Genomic DNA, 17,117 nt, shown 5'->3' on the forward strand with positions numbered 1-17,117 from the left:
ACCAGGGACATCCTTGGTCCTGGCATTCCCTGGGGCTGCTTCACCACTGGCAATCCCACCAGGCCTCCTGACCCTAGAACGGTGCAGTTTTAGTGGTCATACCCAGGACCTGGGGCCTCCTGCCCCCATAGCCCCAGTCCATACCTCCAAGTTCATCCTGGCACAGGAGCTCAGCAGGGGCATGTTATTTCCCTGCTGGCTGGTGATGCAGTGAGTGCTGCCTCCAGCTCTGGTTTTAAAAAAATGAAAAAAGGAAGCAGGTGTGGATGGAGTGAGGAGGGTGGCACTCACTCCATCTGCACCTGGAGCTTGGGGAATCCCAGTATCAGGAGGTTCACCTTGAGGAACATCAGCTACTCCACCAAGCAGGTGCAGTGGGGTGTCACTGCATCCCCAACGATGCTGCACACCCTCTCACTTGGAACACTGGTCAGTAAATAGGACAGTTGTTCCCAGGCAACCATGGCCAGATCTGACCACATCTGGCTCTGGTTTGCCCAGTAGGTGAAGGGGTCACACAGCAGTGGCTCCACATTCTTAGTGAGATAGGAAGCCACCAAGGCCTGAGCACTACCTGCATGATGATGGGGTCTGGTGCCTTTGAACCAAACCATGGAAGCCATGCTTTTGGCCCACATTGACAGCCAATCCAGGGTTTGGTTGCTGCATATGCTCCCCTTTGCCATTGGATCACACATGGCAGCCAGCACGTGAACTGTGCATAAATCAGATTAGATTATATCATATCCTGCAAGGGATCAAGCTGCTTCCCGATGCCCTCCTTCACCTCCTTCACCAGTGCCTACACATCTAGTAACAGCAGCTTGCCCCAGCCAGGAACATTGATACCCTGGAACTTCTCCATTGGGCTCTCAAGTCCCCTCACTACAGGGATCACCTGGCTAATGAGGGCCTCACCAGCACTGAGGGTCTCAGTGGCTTCAAGGAAGGACTTCAGAACCACCAGAACCTCGGAGATGGTACCTTGCTCAGCTCTGTTAAGGGGGCCACTGACCCCAATCTACATGAGCAAGGCCATTTCATGGATGATCTTCTGCTGTTTCACCAGCCTCTTGAGCATTAGCTATGTGGAGTTCCACTGAGTCTCCACATGCTGCATGATTTTGTAATGTGGGATGTTCAGTTCTGCTTGTTTGGCTCACAATATCTTGCCCACCTTGATGCTCCGGTGGAAGTAGTCTGCCACCTTCCTGAATTTGGAAATAAGCTTGCTGGTGGTGCTGGCACCATCACCGGCAGCCCTATCCCCCTCCAAGGTGTCCCTGACAATGAGGTGGAATTTGTGTGCCACACAGCAGATGCCAACAAAATTGGCATCATGGACTGCCTTGAGCATATTGGCCCCATTGTTGGTGGCAATGAACCTGTGGATGAGCCACCCCTGCACCAAGAGGTTCATGGCTCTCATGATCTCTATTGCCACGTGGGACTCATCCATCACCTCAACTTGATGGATAGCCCACTGACAGCTTGCCTAGACACACTAGTGCCCTGTGAGGAAGAGGAAGACATGGTCTCCATTCTGACTGCTCCAGACATCTGAGGTGAAGTGTAAGGCCACCTGCAGATGTACCTTGCACACCTCCTCCCTAAAGTACTCCCTGCATGCCTCATACAGGGAGGGCACCACCGTCCCGCTGAAGGTGGTATGTGCAGGCACTTGGTATGATGGGGCCATGAGCGCCATGAGTTTCCTGAACCTTGGCCACTCAACTAAGGAGAAGAGCTGGCCATCCACAGAAAGCATCTCCCCAATGCTCTGGGTGATCTCGCTTGCCTTTGCAATGTGTCCCACCTTTCTTTCTGCCCTTCCCCCACTGTTCCAGGGTGGCTTGCTTCTGCCTGGAGTGGGGGGCTTTGGAGCAAGAAGAACACTTCTTTTTGGGCATGCTCCTGCTGGTGCAAGGCTGAGGAGGAGCAAGGGTAAGGGGGTGCTGCCTGCGGAGATGCATCAGCATCCCCGTGCTGCTTATGTGTTTTGTTCCCTTGCCTTAGCTGGTTTTTACTCAGCAGTTTTGGCTTACTTCTATGGTGTGGGTGCATGTGCGGATGCTGCAATTTCCCCCTCCTCAGCAGGCAGAGGCACAGCAAGATGAGGAGTGGACTCAGCTGAGTCACTTGCCTCCACACCCTCTACTGCAACCTCCTGTGAAGTGCCTTCTGGGGAAGGAGACCTGGCTGCAGGGCAACATTGAGGGGTGTGGAGCACAAACTCAAAAGATTCCCCCTCCTCCTCCAGAATTTCCCTTGCTATGGCACTCAGATTCATATGCAGCTCCAGCTCATCCTCTGGCACTGGAAGGTTTAGCATAAGGAAGTGAAATGGGGGTGGAGGAGACTGTCATCTGGTGCTGATGAGGAGTTATGGCTGGTGCTCCTGGAGGGAATGCAGACTCAGGCACAGGCAGTAGCACTGTTCCCCTCTCGCTGCTGCCTGTAGAACTGGAAGCCTCATGCCTGCTTGTAGTAGCAGGCATGAGGCTGCATCTCAAGGGGAGGAGTGTTGTGGGGAGGAACTTATACATCTCCTTCTACCCACTCTTCTGCCCCTCCCAGAAGGCTTGCCAGCTGCCTTTCCAGCACTCTTCATGGTGTGTTTCATAGTGTCTTTGCCTTGGTGTGCTGGAAAATGTGTTTTTTTTCTCTAATCTAATCTAATCTAATCTAATCTAATCTAATCTAATCTAATCTGATTTATGTAACATCTGTAGATAAGATAATTGTATGTATGTGTATTTATGTAATGTATGCATGTATTTATGTAATAAATAAAATATATAAATGTACGTAGTATGTGTTCCTGAATAAATTCTATAATAATATTATAATTATAATTATATATTATAATAATATTATAATGTGCAATATAGATGCTGTGCTTGCCTGCACAGGAATGGAATGCACACTGTGAGAGAAAGCTCAGATTTCTTTTCTGGGGGAAAATAATCAAAATAGACTAACAAAAACAAAAAGAGGATTTTGGGGGAGGAATAAACTGAAAGGAATGAATGAATATAATATTAAAATAAAAGGGTATAGAAAGCAAAACGTATTGATAAATCCCACTTGCTAGCAAGAGGCTAGCAAGTAAGAAATAACGGTAGATTTTGTTGTCTGATGGTGCTGAGCTGCTGGAAGACACAGCTCAGTAACCATCAGACCGCAAGGCGGAAAGCAGCTCAGTTCAAACAATGTTGCCTTTTATGCTGCTTCTCCATCCCTCTCCCAGAGCACTTGGATTGGAAGGAACCTCAGGGAATGATCACAGTCACTGGTCAGCTACACAGTCAATATGAGAGCCATCCTTCCCCCTCCTCCCCCTCCCTCTCCTTACTTTGTGTTTCTCTGCAGGCAAGCCCAGCTTCAGCTTCAAAACTCTAAATGTTTCAAAACTTTTGAAATGTTTTGACTGCCCTTGTTTCATTTTGAAGCTGTTTCAAAGCCTTTTGTTTTTTCACAGTTCTGCTGTTTTGAGCTTGAAATGAGTAGAAACAGTGTTAAAATGAAACAGCTGGCAAAATTTTGTGTGTTAGGGGCATTTTCTCTGAGTAACTGAGAGTGCTGCTAGCTGAGTGTTTGCTGGGTGATTGCTTCCTATGTTAGGGGAAATGCCCTAATGAGGGGGTGGAGTCAGGCCCAGCAGGGTATAAGGGAGATTCCCAGAGAAAATAGCCCAGTTTGCAAGTCAGTTCACAGGTCAGTTTGCTACAGCGCTCTATGAAGGGGAGACTTTAAGGTAAGCTGTTTCTTTCATTAAGAGTACCTAACCTACCTATAGTTAGTGTAAGTAGGTAAAACAGGAGCTAGATCTTCACTTAAGCCCCTTGCTTAACTAGAGTCCCAAAGGGAGTTTGCTATGGGGTTGCCTGGAAACTCTCTCTTCCTTCACCGTAAGCTTGGTGAGAGGAAGCAGGGAAAAGGGAAACTTCCAGGACCAAGGGGCACTGAACAGGACAGCTTACAGGGGAGTTTCCTAGGGAAGGTCTACTTGGAGAGAGGGGCATGTGGAGACTGCAGCTTTCAGGTTCCTTCTAGTGACAGTCAGGTGGGGGAGTGCCTGTGATGTGCGTGGTGCCTTCTGTTGGTGTCCCTCAGCCAGGAGGCAAGAGAGATACAGGAGGAGGTGGTAAGGCTCTGAAGCATCCTCTGCCATGAGGACTTCATTGATTCAGTGCTGGAGGAGACCCCTAGGACTGTGGAAGAAGGACTGCCAGAGGCAGCTTCAGAGGAGAAAAAGGATGTGGACTCCCAGGAAGGTGGAAAGTGGAAGCTTGTAACCTCTGGCAGCAAGTAGAAGTCCTAGTCTCCACTTGCAGTGGTTTGCCTGAAGAAAAGATATGAAGCCTTAGAGACTGGGAAGGAAGAGCACATTCCACTGGTAGAGAAGGCTGGGATAGACATCCCAAAAGTTGGGAGGATTGAGACCACTGCCACCAAGAGGAAGTGACTGTTAATGGTGGTTGGAGACTCCCTTCTGCGGGCCTGACCTGCTGTCTCAAGAAAACTGCTGCTTTCCTAAAGCCCAGAGCTGAGATGTCACAGGGGAATTACCAAGACATAGAATTGAAAATGAGATTTGGAAGGGACCTCAGGAGGTCACATCTAGTCTAACCCCTGCTCCAAGCAGGATGAGCCCCAACTACATCATCCCAGCCAGGGCTTTGTCATGCTAGGCCTTAAAAACCTCCAAGGATGGAGATTCCACAACCTCTCTGGATAACCTGCTCCAGTGCTTTACCACCCTTCTCATGAGAAAGTTGTTCTTAATATCCAACTTCAACTTCTCTTGCTGCAGCTTCAGCCCATTGCTCCTTGTTCTGTCATTTGCCAACACTGAGAACAGTTCAGTTCCATCCTCTTTGTAACCACCCTTCAGGTAGTTCATCTGGCCCTCTGACTACTATCTCATGCTGCTCTTCCATGTGGGCAACACTGCTGCTGCCAGGGGTGACCCTGAGCAGATCAAAAGTGACTACAGGGCTCTGGGTGCAAGGCTGTGGGGCACAGGGGCTCAGGTGGTATTCTCATTGATCCTTCTGGTTGAGGGGCAGGGCCTAGGCATGTGAGCCAAGGAACAGAACAGAGTTCTGGCAGCTGCTGGAAACAACATGGACAACCCCTGGCTGAAAGGATTTGAGTTTCTGGGTGGAAGAAGGAGAGCAGAAAAGCTGGTTACAATCCAAATGTACTCAGCTCAGATAAAGCAAGAGGACCTGACTTTCTGGCTGAATAGATATTGTGAAAAATTAGGGGAAATGGAATGAATTTAAGATCTGAATGAGGACTGGAGAACTAAGGTAACACTGAAAAGTGGACTTGGGATTCTAGGTGGGGTACAACACCTCCCCCCCCACTTCATCCTCGGCCCCCATGGGGGCAGTGTCTACCACCTGGGACAGCCCAAGCTCTGCGACAAGTGTGGAGAGCAGGGCCATCTCATTGCACTGTGCATGACCAAGCTCTGTGTGATGTGCAAGGAATCTGGCCATGGGGCTCAGGACAGCAAGCAGGACTATTGCTGCTACTTATGTGGAGAGACGGGTCATGTCTTAAAAGAGTGCACCCAAACATATGCAAACAAAGCCAGGAGAAGAAAGAAAGGAGGGGTGGGTGCTGTAAAGAATGCCAAGACTAGCAGGTTCTCTACTTTCTGGACGTAGGGCCCCGGCTGTGCATTAAGGGTGCATTGTGCTTCTCAAGAAATTTGGAGGGCTGTTAGTGGTCTGTACATTCAGAAAGTAGAGAAGCTGCTGGTCTTGACCACTCAATGTACCACTCTGTTCAGTAGCTGTTGACACACACAATGGGTGACCAGTTACAAACAGACGTGTCAAAAACTGGCTTTTCAGCTCAGGCAATAGGTGCCCCTGCTCTCAGATGTGGAGGTCCCACATTCAGTCATAGCTTAAAGCTCTTCTGTGCTCCTGGGTCAAAGCTACATACAGGAACAGTTGTTCATTCTGGAGCTTGGAAACCACTTGGAAGACCAGCAGTGAAGTTTTCTGTATTAAAACGTGAGGTCTGGGCCAGGTACAGGAGGAGTTAGGTGCAATTTTAGTATGGATTGCATGAATCCAACCCTTGCACCTTAGGAGGGAACAATCCCATGCACCAGGACAGGCTGGGGGTGACTTTCTGGGAAGCAGCTCTGCAGAAAAGGACCTGGAAGTGACAGTGGACAATAAGCTGAACAGGAGCCAGCAGTGTGCCCTTGTTGCCAAGAACGCTAATGGCATCCTGAGCTGCATTGGCAGAAGTGTTGCCAGCAGACAGAGGGAAGTAATTCTTCCCCTCTGTTCAGCACTGGGGAGGCCACATCTGGAGTCCTGTGTTCACTTTTGTTCCACCCCCCTCTATAAAAAGTATATGGACAGGTTGGGAGAGAGTCGAGCAAGGGGCAATGAAATGCTTTGGGAACTGGGGGACATGACTTGTGAAGACAAGCTGAGAGAACTGGGATTTAATAACAGCCTTCAACTCCCTGAAGGGGGGTTGCAAAGAGGATGGATCTGGACTGTTCTCAGTGGTGGAAGATGACAGAACAAGAAGCAAGGGTCTTCAGTTTCAGCAAGGGAAGTTTAGGCTAGATATCAGGAAGAATTTTCTCACTAGGAGGGTAGTAAAACACTGGAACAGGTTACCCAGAGAGATGTTGGACTTTCCATCCTTGGGGGTTTTGAAGACCTGGCTTGACAAAGTTTTGGCTGGGCTGATGCAGTTGGGGCTGGTTCTACTTTGAGCAGGGAGTTGGATTAGATGTGATCTCCTGTGTTCCCTTCCAACCCTAACTTTCTATGATTCTGACTCTAAATTTCTACGATTTTATCATTATGAATCTCACTTTCTGTTTCTATGGAGGGTGGATCATATGTGACATCAGCCTGGGCCTGAGAGCCTCTGTGCTCATGGAAAGCCAGTCGGCCCTGGTAGAGACCCATGAAAGCAACTTTCAATTTCAAAGTAAGGCAGATGCAGAAAGGGGCTCAAAAATGCTTAGGAAAATGGACAGTCCATCAGATGAAATGAGACTGGAGGAGCTGGACTTATCGAGCCTAGCAAAGTAAAGACTGAGAGGAATCTGACTGCTGATGGTAAATGCATCAGGGGAGACTAGCACCAGGGAGGCAGGAGATTTAGTGGAGCTACAAGCAATGATGGCACAAGAGCAAGTGGGGATGAACTGGCCAACAATAAACTTAGGCTGGAAACCGTGAGGCTCTTAATTACCAGAACAGTTGAGGATCTAGAACAGAGTCTCAGTCAGCTGAGTAGGGCAAGGCTCTTCGCTGTTTCAGGTGGATTCCTGTCAGCTTCCAGCCCAGAGGACTGGACTTGATGGCCCCAGTTGCCCCTGCTGCCCTTGTGTTTGAATATACAGTCTAAAGACAAGGAGATGTAACAAGAATCCGTGATGGCATCTAATGGCTACTTACCCTATCAATGCACCAGATCTGTCCACACTTGCAACCTGCATGTGAAAAAGAAATTAGATTACCCGGTCACCAACAGAGAAGTGGTGAGAGTATGTGGGCAATTCTGCTGGGGTTGTCAGGGTAGCCCCATCAACACCACCTGAAGGGGCAGTTTGCGGGTGTATCTCTTCCTCTCCATAAAATAAATAACATCATGGAATGAATCCTGAGTAACTGGATACTTGGTCCAACTGAAGTGTGACTGGTACAGAGATCTGCCTCACTCCTGTGTATCACACAGCATATTCCCAAACACACCTCTACTATGGTGTTCATGGAGGTCTTAGGTGGGGGAGGTTGCAAAGGGGCTTCTTTTGGGAATACATCTGTAGGGATAAGGGAAATGGAAGGTCTTCAAGTAAGCACCACTCATGCTATGAGAATGGGGTGCTGGCCAGCACTCAAGAAACACTAGTGAATTATTTCCCTGACACTTACTCCATATCTTGCTTATTTCATCCATTTTCCAGTTCTTCGTATCAGAGTAGTGGTCATCTGGCATGGTGGGAAGATATGTGTCCTTGCAAAAAAACAAACAAACAACCAAAAACCTCTACCATAGCAGTTAGGGTGCATGGTTATTGCTCAGGACAGGAGTAGGTCACTGTGTCTGTGCTGGAACTGATCCAGGTTGTCTCCTGCTCCTGTCCTGAGCAAAAATGGACAGTGTAGACTCACAGTGGAGGGGGAGGAATGGGACACAATCGCATGTAAAGGTGACCAGACACCATGATATATCCCTGCCCCAGGGAACTTCCAGAATACGCAGACAAGAAATGGGAGCAGAAACCAGGGGACAAGAAAGGTTCAGTGACTTGCCCAAAGTCATAGAAACAGTATGTGGCAGAGCTGGCAGTAGAACCTAGCTCAGCCCAAGGTTCATCAAGTGCCAAATGAAAGCAAAGTTGCCTTTCTGAGTACATAACAGCATAATAGCAGGTGATTAAGAAGCAAAACTAGCCTGTAACAGTGCACCAAGGAGCTTTCATCAGGGCCAATCTCATTATTCTTTTAAATACTAGAAACTAGGGCTGTGTGAAATTTCACTGGCTGATTCAATTTGACACTGTTTTGACTCATTACAAGCTTGAAACAGTGACATTGAATCAAAACGAAGGGCTTCAAAACAGCCTCAAAACAAAATGAAGCTAGTCAAAACATTTTGAAAGTTTTGAAACGTTTTGAAGCAGCCAGCAGCGAGGTGGTGAGAGACAGGGAAGAACCAGGGCTGTGCTCCCAGCAGCAGCTGGGAGTGTAGCCCAGGCTCTCCCCATCTCCTGCCACCAGGCTGCAGGAGGCCGATAACAGCGCAAGGAAAGGGAACAGGCTACCAGCCCTGCAAGTTTAATCTGAATCAGCCAAAAAACAACAAAGTTATAGCTATTTCATTGATTCCCCATTATACCCTATGGCCGAATCTGCGAATCGCCGAAACTTTTCTGAATAGACTCAGAAGCTCCAAATCGACTGAGAAAGCCTAAAGCTTCTAGCGATTAGATTCAGGTTTGTAGATTCAGCCTCTGAATCTCTTGAATCATCTTTGAATCTGAATTGCAATTCGAAGCTTTGCACAGCCCTAGTAACTGGGTGGCATTCCCCCAGTTTGAGTAATGCAGGACATTAAACTAGATGGCTACAATGTTTGGTTCCTGCCTTAAAATCTATGAATAATATTTTCGTGTAGATTGCGCAGAATAAGGGATACTGGGCACATCTACACAAGACATTTAATGCACGGTAGACTAATTCTACTGCACATTAGCACACCATGGCAAAAGCTGTTCTAAAGTACCTCATATTACAGGTCCTAACCTTAATGTGCAGTAGCAAAGGTGCATTAATGCATGTATAGCTGCAATGCACATACAGATGCACCCCCTGATGGCCTTGGGATTGTCCTTTTCAAGGTGCAAGTGGGGAAAAATATGAACAGTGGTTTTACAGTCTAGAAATTTAAAAAATCCCAAGTCTCTGACTTACAGTTATGGAAAGAAAACACATAGTCAAAAAGGGAAGACAAGGGTGATGAGAAGTGGTGGGATTATTTAAAGTCTATGGTAGAATCCACGTGCACATCCACAAGTGCCAAGGCTTTAAAAAGCTGCTCTAATTTGTCTTGGGGACCAGAATGCTTCCTGAGTGCGGCTAGGATTGGGGCCAAGGGTACATATGATGGGTAGAGCTTGAATATCACAAAGCTCCTGGTGTTGATGGCTATTTATAAATCTTGAAATTTTCAAGTCCAGTTTTTGACTTACCTTAACTGTACTTGGCTCAAAGCAGATGGATCTGAAGACTTGGGTGATGGGCCTCTGGGACAGGCTTAGTATGACAGCAGTGTGGAACACCACCTCCAGATAGGTAGAGTTGCCATGACTTCTTATAGCATTCATGATCTTTTCCAGCCTTTCTGTGGGATCCTCTGAGAGCAATGGTGCCTCTAGGATGCTCTCCATTTGTTTCATGACAGACTGAAAGATAATTGAATGAAATATATGCAGCCACTTGGGGACATTTAAGCTCAGAAGGAACTAGAATAACAGAATCATGGAAAAGTAGGGTTGGGAAGAACCTGAGGAATTCATATCTAATCCAAACCCCTGCTCTAGGCAGGATCATTCCCAAGTCAAGTATCTGTCTAACTTGCTTTTACCCAGTTCCAAGGAGGGAGATTCCACAACCACTTCAGGTATCTGTTCCAATACTGAACCATCGTCAAAGTGCGCAAGTTCTTCCTAGTAGCCAAACTAAATCTCCCTTGCTGCCATTTAAGACCTCTTCTCCTTGTCCTATCCCCTGGGGCCACAAAGAAATGTCTATCATCATGATCTGTATAACTACATAAAATCTCACCTCAGTCTTCTCTTCTCCAGGCTAAATAATCCCAGGGATTTTAGTCTTTCCTCATCAATCATGTTTCCCAGGCCTCTTATAATTTTTGCTCCTCTCTGTTGGACTCTTTCTAATTTGTCCAAACATTTCTGGACTCATTTTTCTAGGGGAAACCTCACTAGTGCTGAATAGAGCAGACGAATCATTTCTTTTGACTCTCAAGCAAAAATTTAGTTAATACAGCCAAGAACTCTACTGGTTTTCATTGCAACAAGTCTTCCCTTACACACAGTTTACAGTCGACTCTGACACCCATGTCATTTTACATCTAACTGGTCATTCTCCAGTCTGTATTTGTGTATGATATTATACTGTCACAAATGCAAGACTGTGAACTTGTCCTCACAAAAACTCATTCAATTTATTTTGGATCACTATCCAGTTTATTAGACTCATTCCAATTCCTAATCCTACCCTTCAGCATGTCTACAACACCATCCATCTTGTGGTCATCTGCAAATTTGCTAAGTACATATTCAAGCCCATCCTCTAAATCATGAATGAAGATATTATGAAGTACCAGATCCAGGACAGACCTCTGGAAAGCCTCACTTGATACCTCCTCCCAACCATTAAGTGACATTGATGACTACTTTTTGGAGCATGATGATCCAACCATGTACATATCAATCTTAGAGTAATTTCAGCTAGTCTCCATTTCCTTAGCTTGCTAATCGGAATATTGTAGGAGACCATGTAAAAAGCTTTGCTAAAGTCAAGGCATCACATCCACTGCTCCCCTCATCCACCTTGTCATTAGAAGAAAATCAAATTGTTCAGGCATGACTTATTGTGGAGGAATTCATGTTCCTGATCACCTTCTTTTCCTCCAGGTACTAAGAAACAGACCTACTCCATGTTCTTTCCTGGCTTTGAGCTCAGGCTGAATGTTCTCTAACTTCCCAGATCATCCTTTTTTTTTCCATTTCTTAAAGGTAGACACTATATTTGTCCTTTTCCAGTCATTTGGGATCTTACCCAACCACCAAGAGTTCTCAAAGAAGATGGCTAATAGCTTAGAAATAACCTCAATTGTTTCAGTTCTCTAGGGTGTGTCCCATCTGGCCATGCTGATCTGAAAACATCTAACTTCTCTAAGTAATCCCCAACCTGTTCTTCCACTACACTAGGTTGTTTCTTTCTTTCCCTGTCCTTGTTACCATCTGTGTTTGTCATCTGGTAGCTGATTTTATTTTTGAAGAATGCTGCAGACTTCTCAGCACCATCCATAATTAAATTACCTCTGCATTTAGGAAGGGACCTGCACTTCCCTTTGTCTTCCTCAGATCCCTAGTCCTTGACATATCTCATGATTCTGGTGTAAATCATCCTGTGCAGAGGAGCTAGCAAATAAATGAGACTCTGACTAAAACCATTCTCATCCTATGGGTCAAATCCTTGTCTCATGTACATCATAACAAGGAGATCTCCCTGCTGGGTTCAGCTGATGCATCACAAACCAAATTGAGACATTTTACACTGAATCTAAAACCAGTACTCACAGTCAGATGCTTGGCTGCTTCTGATTTTGCATTATTAAGATGGTGTTTTGCTCTGTCTAGTGCTGAAATCATCAGGACTTCATTGGACCTGACGTCCATGCACTAAGGGAATTAATGTTTTAATCAGAAGGTGGCTATGTCCATAGCAGGAGCATTAAGATCATTACACACCAAAAGGTCAGTAACCATGTCCAATTACACTGGAAGGACAATGCACATGCTTTTCTTTGACATAAAGATGATGCACTCTTAGTTACTAGTTGATCATTTTATCACTTGCATTATGTTACAGCCAAATCCCACTTCATTTTTATGAGGACCTTGTTACACGATAATTTTAGGTGGCTTCTGGGGCTCTGGAAAGGTAGCCTGTTAACACCTCTTACATGACTTAAAGCACTTGTTATTCCCTTTAAAGTTATGCCACTCCAGAGCAGGATTATCTCTAATCCGTCTAATTTTGCTACTGTTCCTTTAAGGTGTGGCCCTTCTCAACAGCTCTTCCACCAAAGTTGAAGTCTTCCAGCATCCCAGGATGCAGTGGCCCCTAATGAGTCAAGGCAAGTAAGGATGCCAGTGCACAGCAAGGTCAGGCACAGTACCTCACTCCCTGGGCACTTTGGGCAGAGTAAGCACCACAGCCCCAGAGCGTGCAGTAGCCATGGTGATGTGCCTCCTGCCTGGCAAGACTATAGCCTGTCTGAACAGCAGTGTGAGGCACCAGAATTCAGCCACCAGATGCTCTGGGGATGCAGCAGTTGCTCTGCCTGGTGGGAGCAGCGAGCTGGTCCTTCCCCTAGCTCCTAGTCCTGCCCCTGCTCACCAAGCTCCTCGTGGCAAGTCACAGCTGTGCAGGGGAAGGACAGTCAGAGCAGGATTTACACCTTATGGTGTAACTGCTCCGCTAAGATGAACAACATTAAACCAATTACCATTAGTTGCAGCTTTCAGTGTAAGATGTGACAAGGCCCTTAGACCAAGTTTTACTTATCTGCCCACATGCAGCAATGTAAGTGCCATCTGTGGCACTTCTGCAAGTTTTATTTCTAATTTACCTCTGCACAGCTACACTCATCCTTCTGAGCATGCTCAGAAAGCTCCACTCTGGCTAAAAGGGGATTGCGTGGGTAGGAACAGAATTTAGGGCAACATGCCACCTTAGAGACTAACTGGTTCAGAGAGGCATGGATTTTCAAAGGCAACAACCTCCTTTATTAGACATTACCTATGGATGTGAGCATAGGAGGAGATTAACTGCACCTAAATCTCTGGAGCACCATAACCAGTGACTGGGAAAATGAGAACCCTCTCCTCCTTTATTCCAGTTGCTGGGGCTTAAGTCACTTGGCTAGGGAATAGGAGGCTTGGATTTGAGGATTTATTCACCCAAAGTGCTTTATGAACCTGCACCTCCCATCTCCTGACAAAGGGCACATCTACATGTGCAATTAATGTGACTGAATATACTGTGGCTCAATTTGAGCCAGACTAAACTAATCCAGATGTTACTATCTGTATGTTTTTTTAAGCACACTAATTTACTCTGCCGTCAGATGGTACTTGGTTCTGACAGGACTATCCTATGCCAAAGTAAATTAGTCTGTGCTGGCCTAATTGCTGCACACATGCAGACCATGATGCTTTACTGCATAGTAAATTAGTTTACTGCACACTAAACACCTTGTGTAATCATGCCCAAAGTGTCCTAGCCACCACATCTTGGGCTAGGCATTGCCTCCTGGCAGACTCGTCCTGATGCTGTCCCATTTTGCAGCTAGGAGGGGTAGATGTGTGGTGTCAGGAACAGTGCAAAGTGGAGGGAATCTGGTTAAATGAGATGGACAATTCCCTTCTCCTACCACCCTGTACTGTTTTCCCTACACCTGACATTTAATGTGCAATGGATACACTGAAGCAGAATAGTTTCTGTTTTCTTCTTGGCAGGGGTGTAAGTGGCACTGAAATACATGAAAGTGAAATAGGGTTTGGCTCCGGAGCGAAGGTCTTTTCTGCAATGAACTAGTAGCTAAACACCAAAATCATTTAAAAAATAAACCCAAAAATCACATAGTAACATTAAAAAAATCAGGAATTTTGATAACGTCCTTGGTTTCCAAAGGCTACAAATTTGCCACCAAAAGTATGAATTAAGCATCACAGAGAAAGTTTACCCAAATCCTCAGACAGTTTCTGTCAGTACAAAAATCTCACAACATCTGAACAGAGATTTACCTTTGAAGTTTCACATCCTCTTGGCAAAATCCATTGCTCTTTTTCAAGGACCTTCTTCATGATTTTTAGCCCATGGATGTTAAGAAGGGCCCTCATTAGAAATATTTGGGGCCATGGTGTTTGGGCATTTTCCACCAATATTTTCATGGAATTCACAAGGGCACGTTGTTTCTCTGTAACTTCATGGTTCACCTCAGTAGTTGGAACTGCAGCTGCCAAACAGATTTAAGTTTTAGCCTCAAGCCAAAGCCACACCACTTCTTAGCAGTTAGACATTCTAAACCAGGGGTGGGCAATTATTTGGGCCTGTAAGCCACATAGGGAGTTTTGGGGGAGATGTCGTGGGCCAGGGGAGCACCCCCCCTCCCCTGGATCATCATGGCCAGAGCAGGCCGGTCCAGAGTGGGCACTGCACAGACCCCAACCCCCAATGTCAGGTGGGCCATGGCTGGGGCCAAGGCTGTGTGCTCATCCCAGGTCTTGGGCCCTGCCCATGTGGATCCTCGCCTATCTCAATGGGGCTACGGCTGGTGACAGTGATATCCAGAAGAACCCATCACTACCATGGCTTTTGGGAAATGGAGTCTGGCCACTGAGCCACCCTAGCCCCGCTGCAAGCCCAGGGGTGGCAGGATGCATCATGGACCAGAAAGCATTTTCTGAGGGAAAAGCAGCAAGTGAATCTGTGTGAGTCTGTGTGCTGTGAACCAGCTACAGCGAGGAATGATATAAGATACAGGGGCCCAAAAAAGGTGGAAGATGGTACAACATGAGGCAGAAAACCAGACTGGAAAGTGAAAAACAACACGCAATTGGTAACAGAATCCGAGATGAACATATGCAAAAAGGTGACTGGTGATTGGTGAACAAGCCTCCAGAAGCTTCCAGGTTTTGGCCAAAGTCCGCCCATTGACCAAAGAAAAGAAGTCAAGGTCTTAGACATGTGCTCATAGCAAGAAGTCATGTAAATGAATGAAATGCGTAGGTGATTCCATGCTAATGAAGCAAACAGTAAACAAAGGCGGACCTTGAGATGGGAGGAGAAATGGTGAAACAGAAGGTGGGACAAAGGAGGAGTTAATGTTAATGAGTATAAACCAAAGTATATAAATGTAGGATAAACCTATTGTTCAGTGCAGGACCTCATCTGTTATGGTGTGAGGCCCCTTCTCCGAAGCTGTCTCCATTTTGAATAAAGCTGTTGTGAACAATGTGTGCTGGTGTTTGCTCCCTGCTCTGCTCTGGCTCTAGACCCTCTGGGTCAAAATGCAAGGGCTTAGGTAATCAGAACTCAAGACCTGATTGTTATGGGTGACTTCAACTACCCTTTATGGTAATGGAAGAGGCATGGGCAACAAACAGAAGGAACTGGATCTCCTCCTGGCAAATGAAGATTTTGATCTCATTGAGCTGACAGAGACCTGATTGGATGAGATGTATAATTGGGCAGTGGATACTGAGGGCTATAGGCTCTACGGGAAGGATAGAGTTGGGAAGAAGGGAGGAGAGGTGGCCCTCTATGTGAAAGAGGTCAGGTTTGATAGCAGGGAGAGATCTCTCGAGACCTTCTGGGTCAAGATGCAAGGGCTGAGGCAGCCAGAACTAAAGACCTGATTGTCATGGGTGACTTCAACTACCCTGACATCTGTTGGGAGGACCATTCAGCCAGCTCCACCAAGTCAGCTAATTTTTTGGCAGATACTGATGACCTGTTCCTGTCACAGGTTGTTGAAGGACCGACTAGGAGTATAACTACTCTGGACTTAGTGCTTACCAAAGGGAAGGACATGTTAGGGGACCTGAAGTTTGGAGGTACTCTGGGAGACAGTGATCATAATCTGATTAGGTTCACCATCCCCTGGAAGGCTGGGATCCCAATTAATAGAACATAAGTCCTAGATTTCAGAAGAGTAGACTTCAACAAACTCAGGAGGCTATGGTGAATGTTGGAGTGGCTGTAGCCCACCCTGTAGCCATCCGTACAATATGGACTGATGTATCAGTGCACCTCTATTAAAAAGTCACGTGACAGTTACTGCACACTGATTTAGTACTAGGTTAGCCAAGAACTAAACTTAATGCTCAGTGACTACAGTGCATTAATGAGCATGTAGATGCACCCACTCATTCTTTAAAAACAGGGAGCAACTCCACTTACCATTCAGAAGCTCTGTACCAAGCACAGTTGCAACATGACTGATGGCCAGTCGGAGCCTTGCGATCAACTGCAGGGTATCAACTTCTGTAGCTTCAGTACAGCTGGGAGTGGTCAGGTCTGCACTGGTGATGCACTGCTCAGCCTCTTGGCTGGCATCTTCTTGGAAGGAGGAGTACATAAAATCCTGTTCAGTGAGGAGAGAACATTTTCAAAAACTGTACTGTGACCAGACAACATTTCTGTGGAAACAGGTGTAGAGAAAGTTAGCCATAATAGGTATCATCTGCATCTCCATCAGCATCTGATGAAGTGTGTTTCAGCCCACAAACTTGTGCTATACATATCTACTTTGTTAGTTTACAAGAAACAGGCATAGACAGTGCAACAGTGGGTGCATTTACACAAGACATTTACTGCTCAGTAGACTAATTAGATGCACAGTAAATGTTGTGTGTCTACATGGGTGCCCATATTAGGCTGGATTAAATTAATTAACTCTGCAGCAGGATAGTACTCATATGTACAAGGACTATCCTGCTGTGGCATTTTTTACTGTGTAGCAGTGAACATGAAGATGCTGCCCCAGCTGACTGGAGCAAGAGGGTGCTTCAGTGTGGGGGCTCTAGCAGCACACAGAGCCAAGGGGAGCAGCCCTGGGCTGGCAGGCTGACCCCTGAGACCCCCTGCCAACTGGGGCTGCTCTGACCCAGCTCAGTGTGCCATGGTCCCAGGTGCATGTGAAACATAGAATCATAGATATTAAAGGCTGGAAGGGACCATGAAAGATCATCAAGATCAACCCCCCTTCTCTGGGCAGGAATACTGCTGGTATCAAAGCAG

General features: G+C 46.4%; 1 protein-coding gene across 1 annotated transcript in view; it reads right to left on the bottom strand.

Annotated features, from left to right (window-relative positions):
• LOC102575918 (E3 ubiquitin-protein ligase rnf213-alpha) overlaps positions 1 to 17,117 on the bottom strand; it is a 133,267-nt gene that overhangs the window by 57,049 nt on the left and 59,101 nt on the right. Inside the window, exons 20-25 of the mRNA XM_014607628.3 lie at positions 16,278 to 16,461; positions 14,120 to 14,331; positions 11,888 to 11,989; positions 9,752 to 9,964; positions 7,932 to 8,013; positions 7,455 to 7,489 (exon numbers count right to left, since the gene is read on the bottom strand). Of these exons, the coding sequence (XP_014463114.3) occupies positions 7,455 to 7,489; positions 7,932 to 8,013; positions 9,752 to 9,964; positions 11,888 to 11,989; positions 14,120 to 14,331; positions 16,278 to 16,461 (828 nt within the window). The remainder of the gene's footprint in view (positions 1 to 7,454; positions 7,490 to 7,931; positions 8,014 to 9,751; positions 9,965 to 11,887; positions 11,990 to 14,119; positions 14,332 to 16,277; positions 16,462 to 17,117) is intronic.

Source organism: Alligator mississippiensis, chromosome 1, assembly GCF_030867095.1.
Source record: "Alligator mississippiensis isolate rAllMis1 chromosome 1, rAllMis1, whole genome shotgun sequence".
Classification (NCBI taxonomy): domain Eukaryota; kingdom Metazoa; phylum Chordata; order Crocodylia; family Alligatoridae; genus Alligator; species Alligator mississippiensis.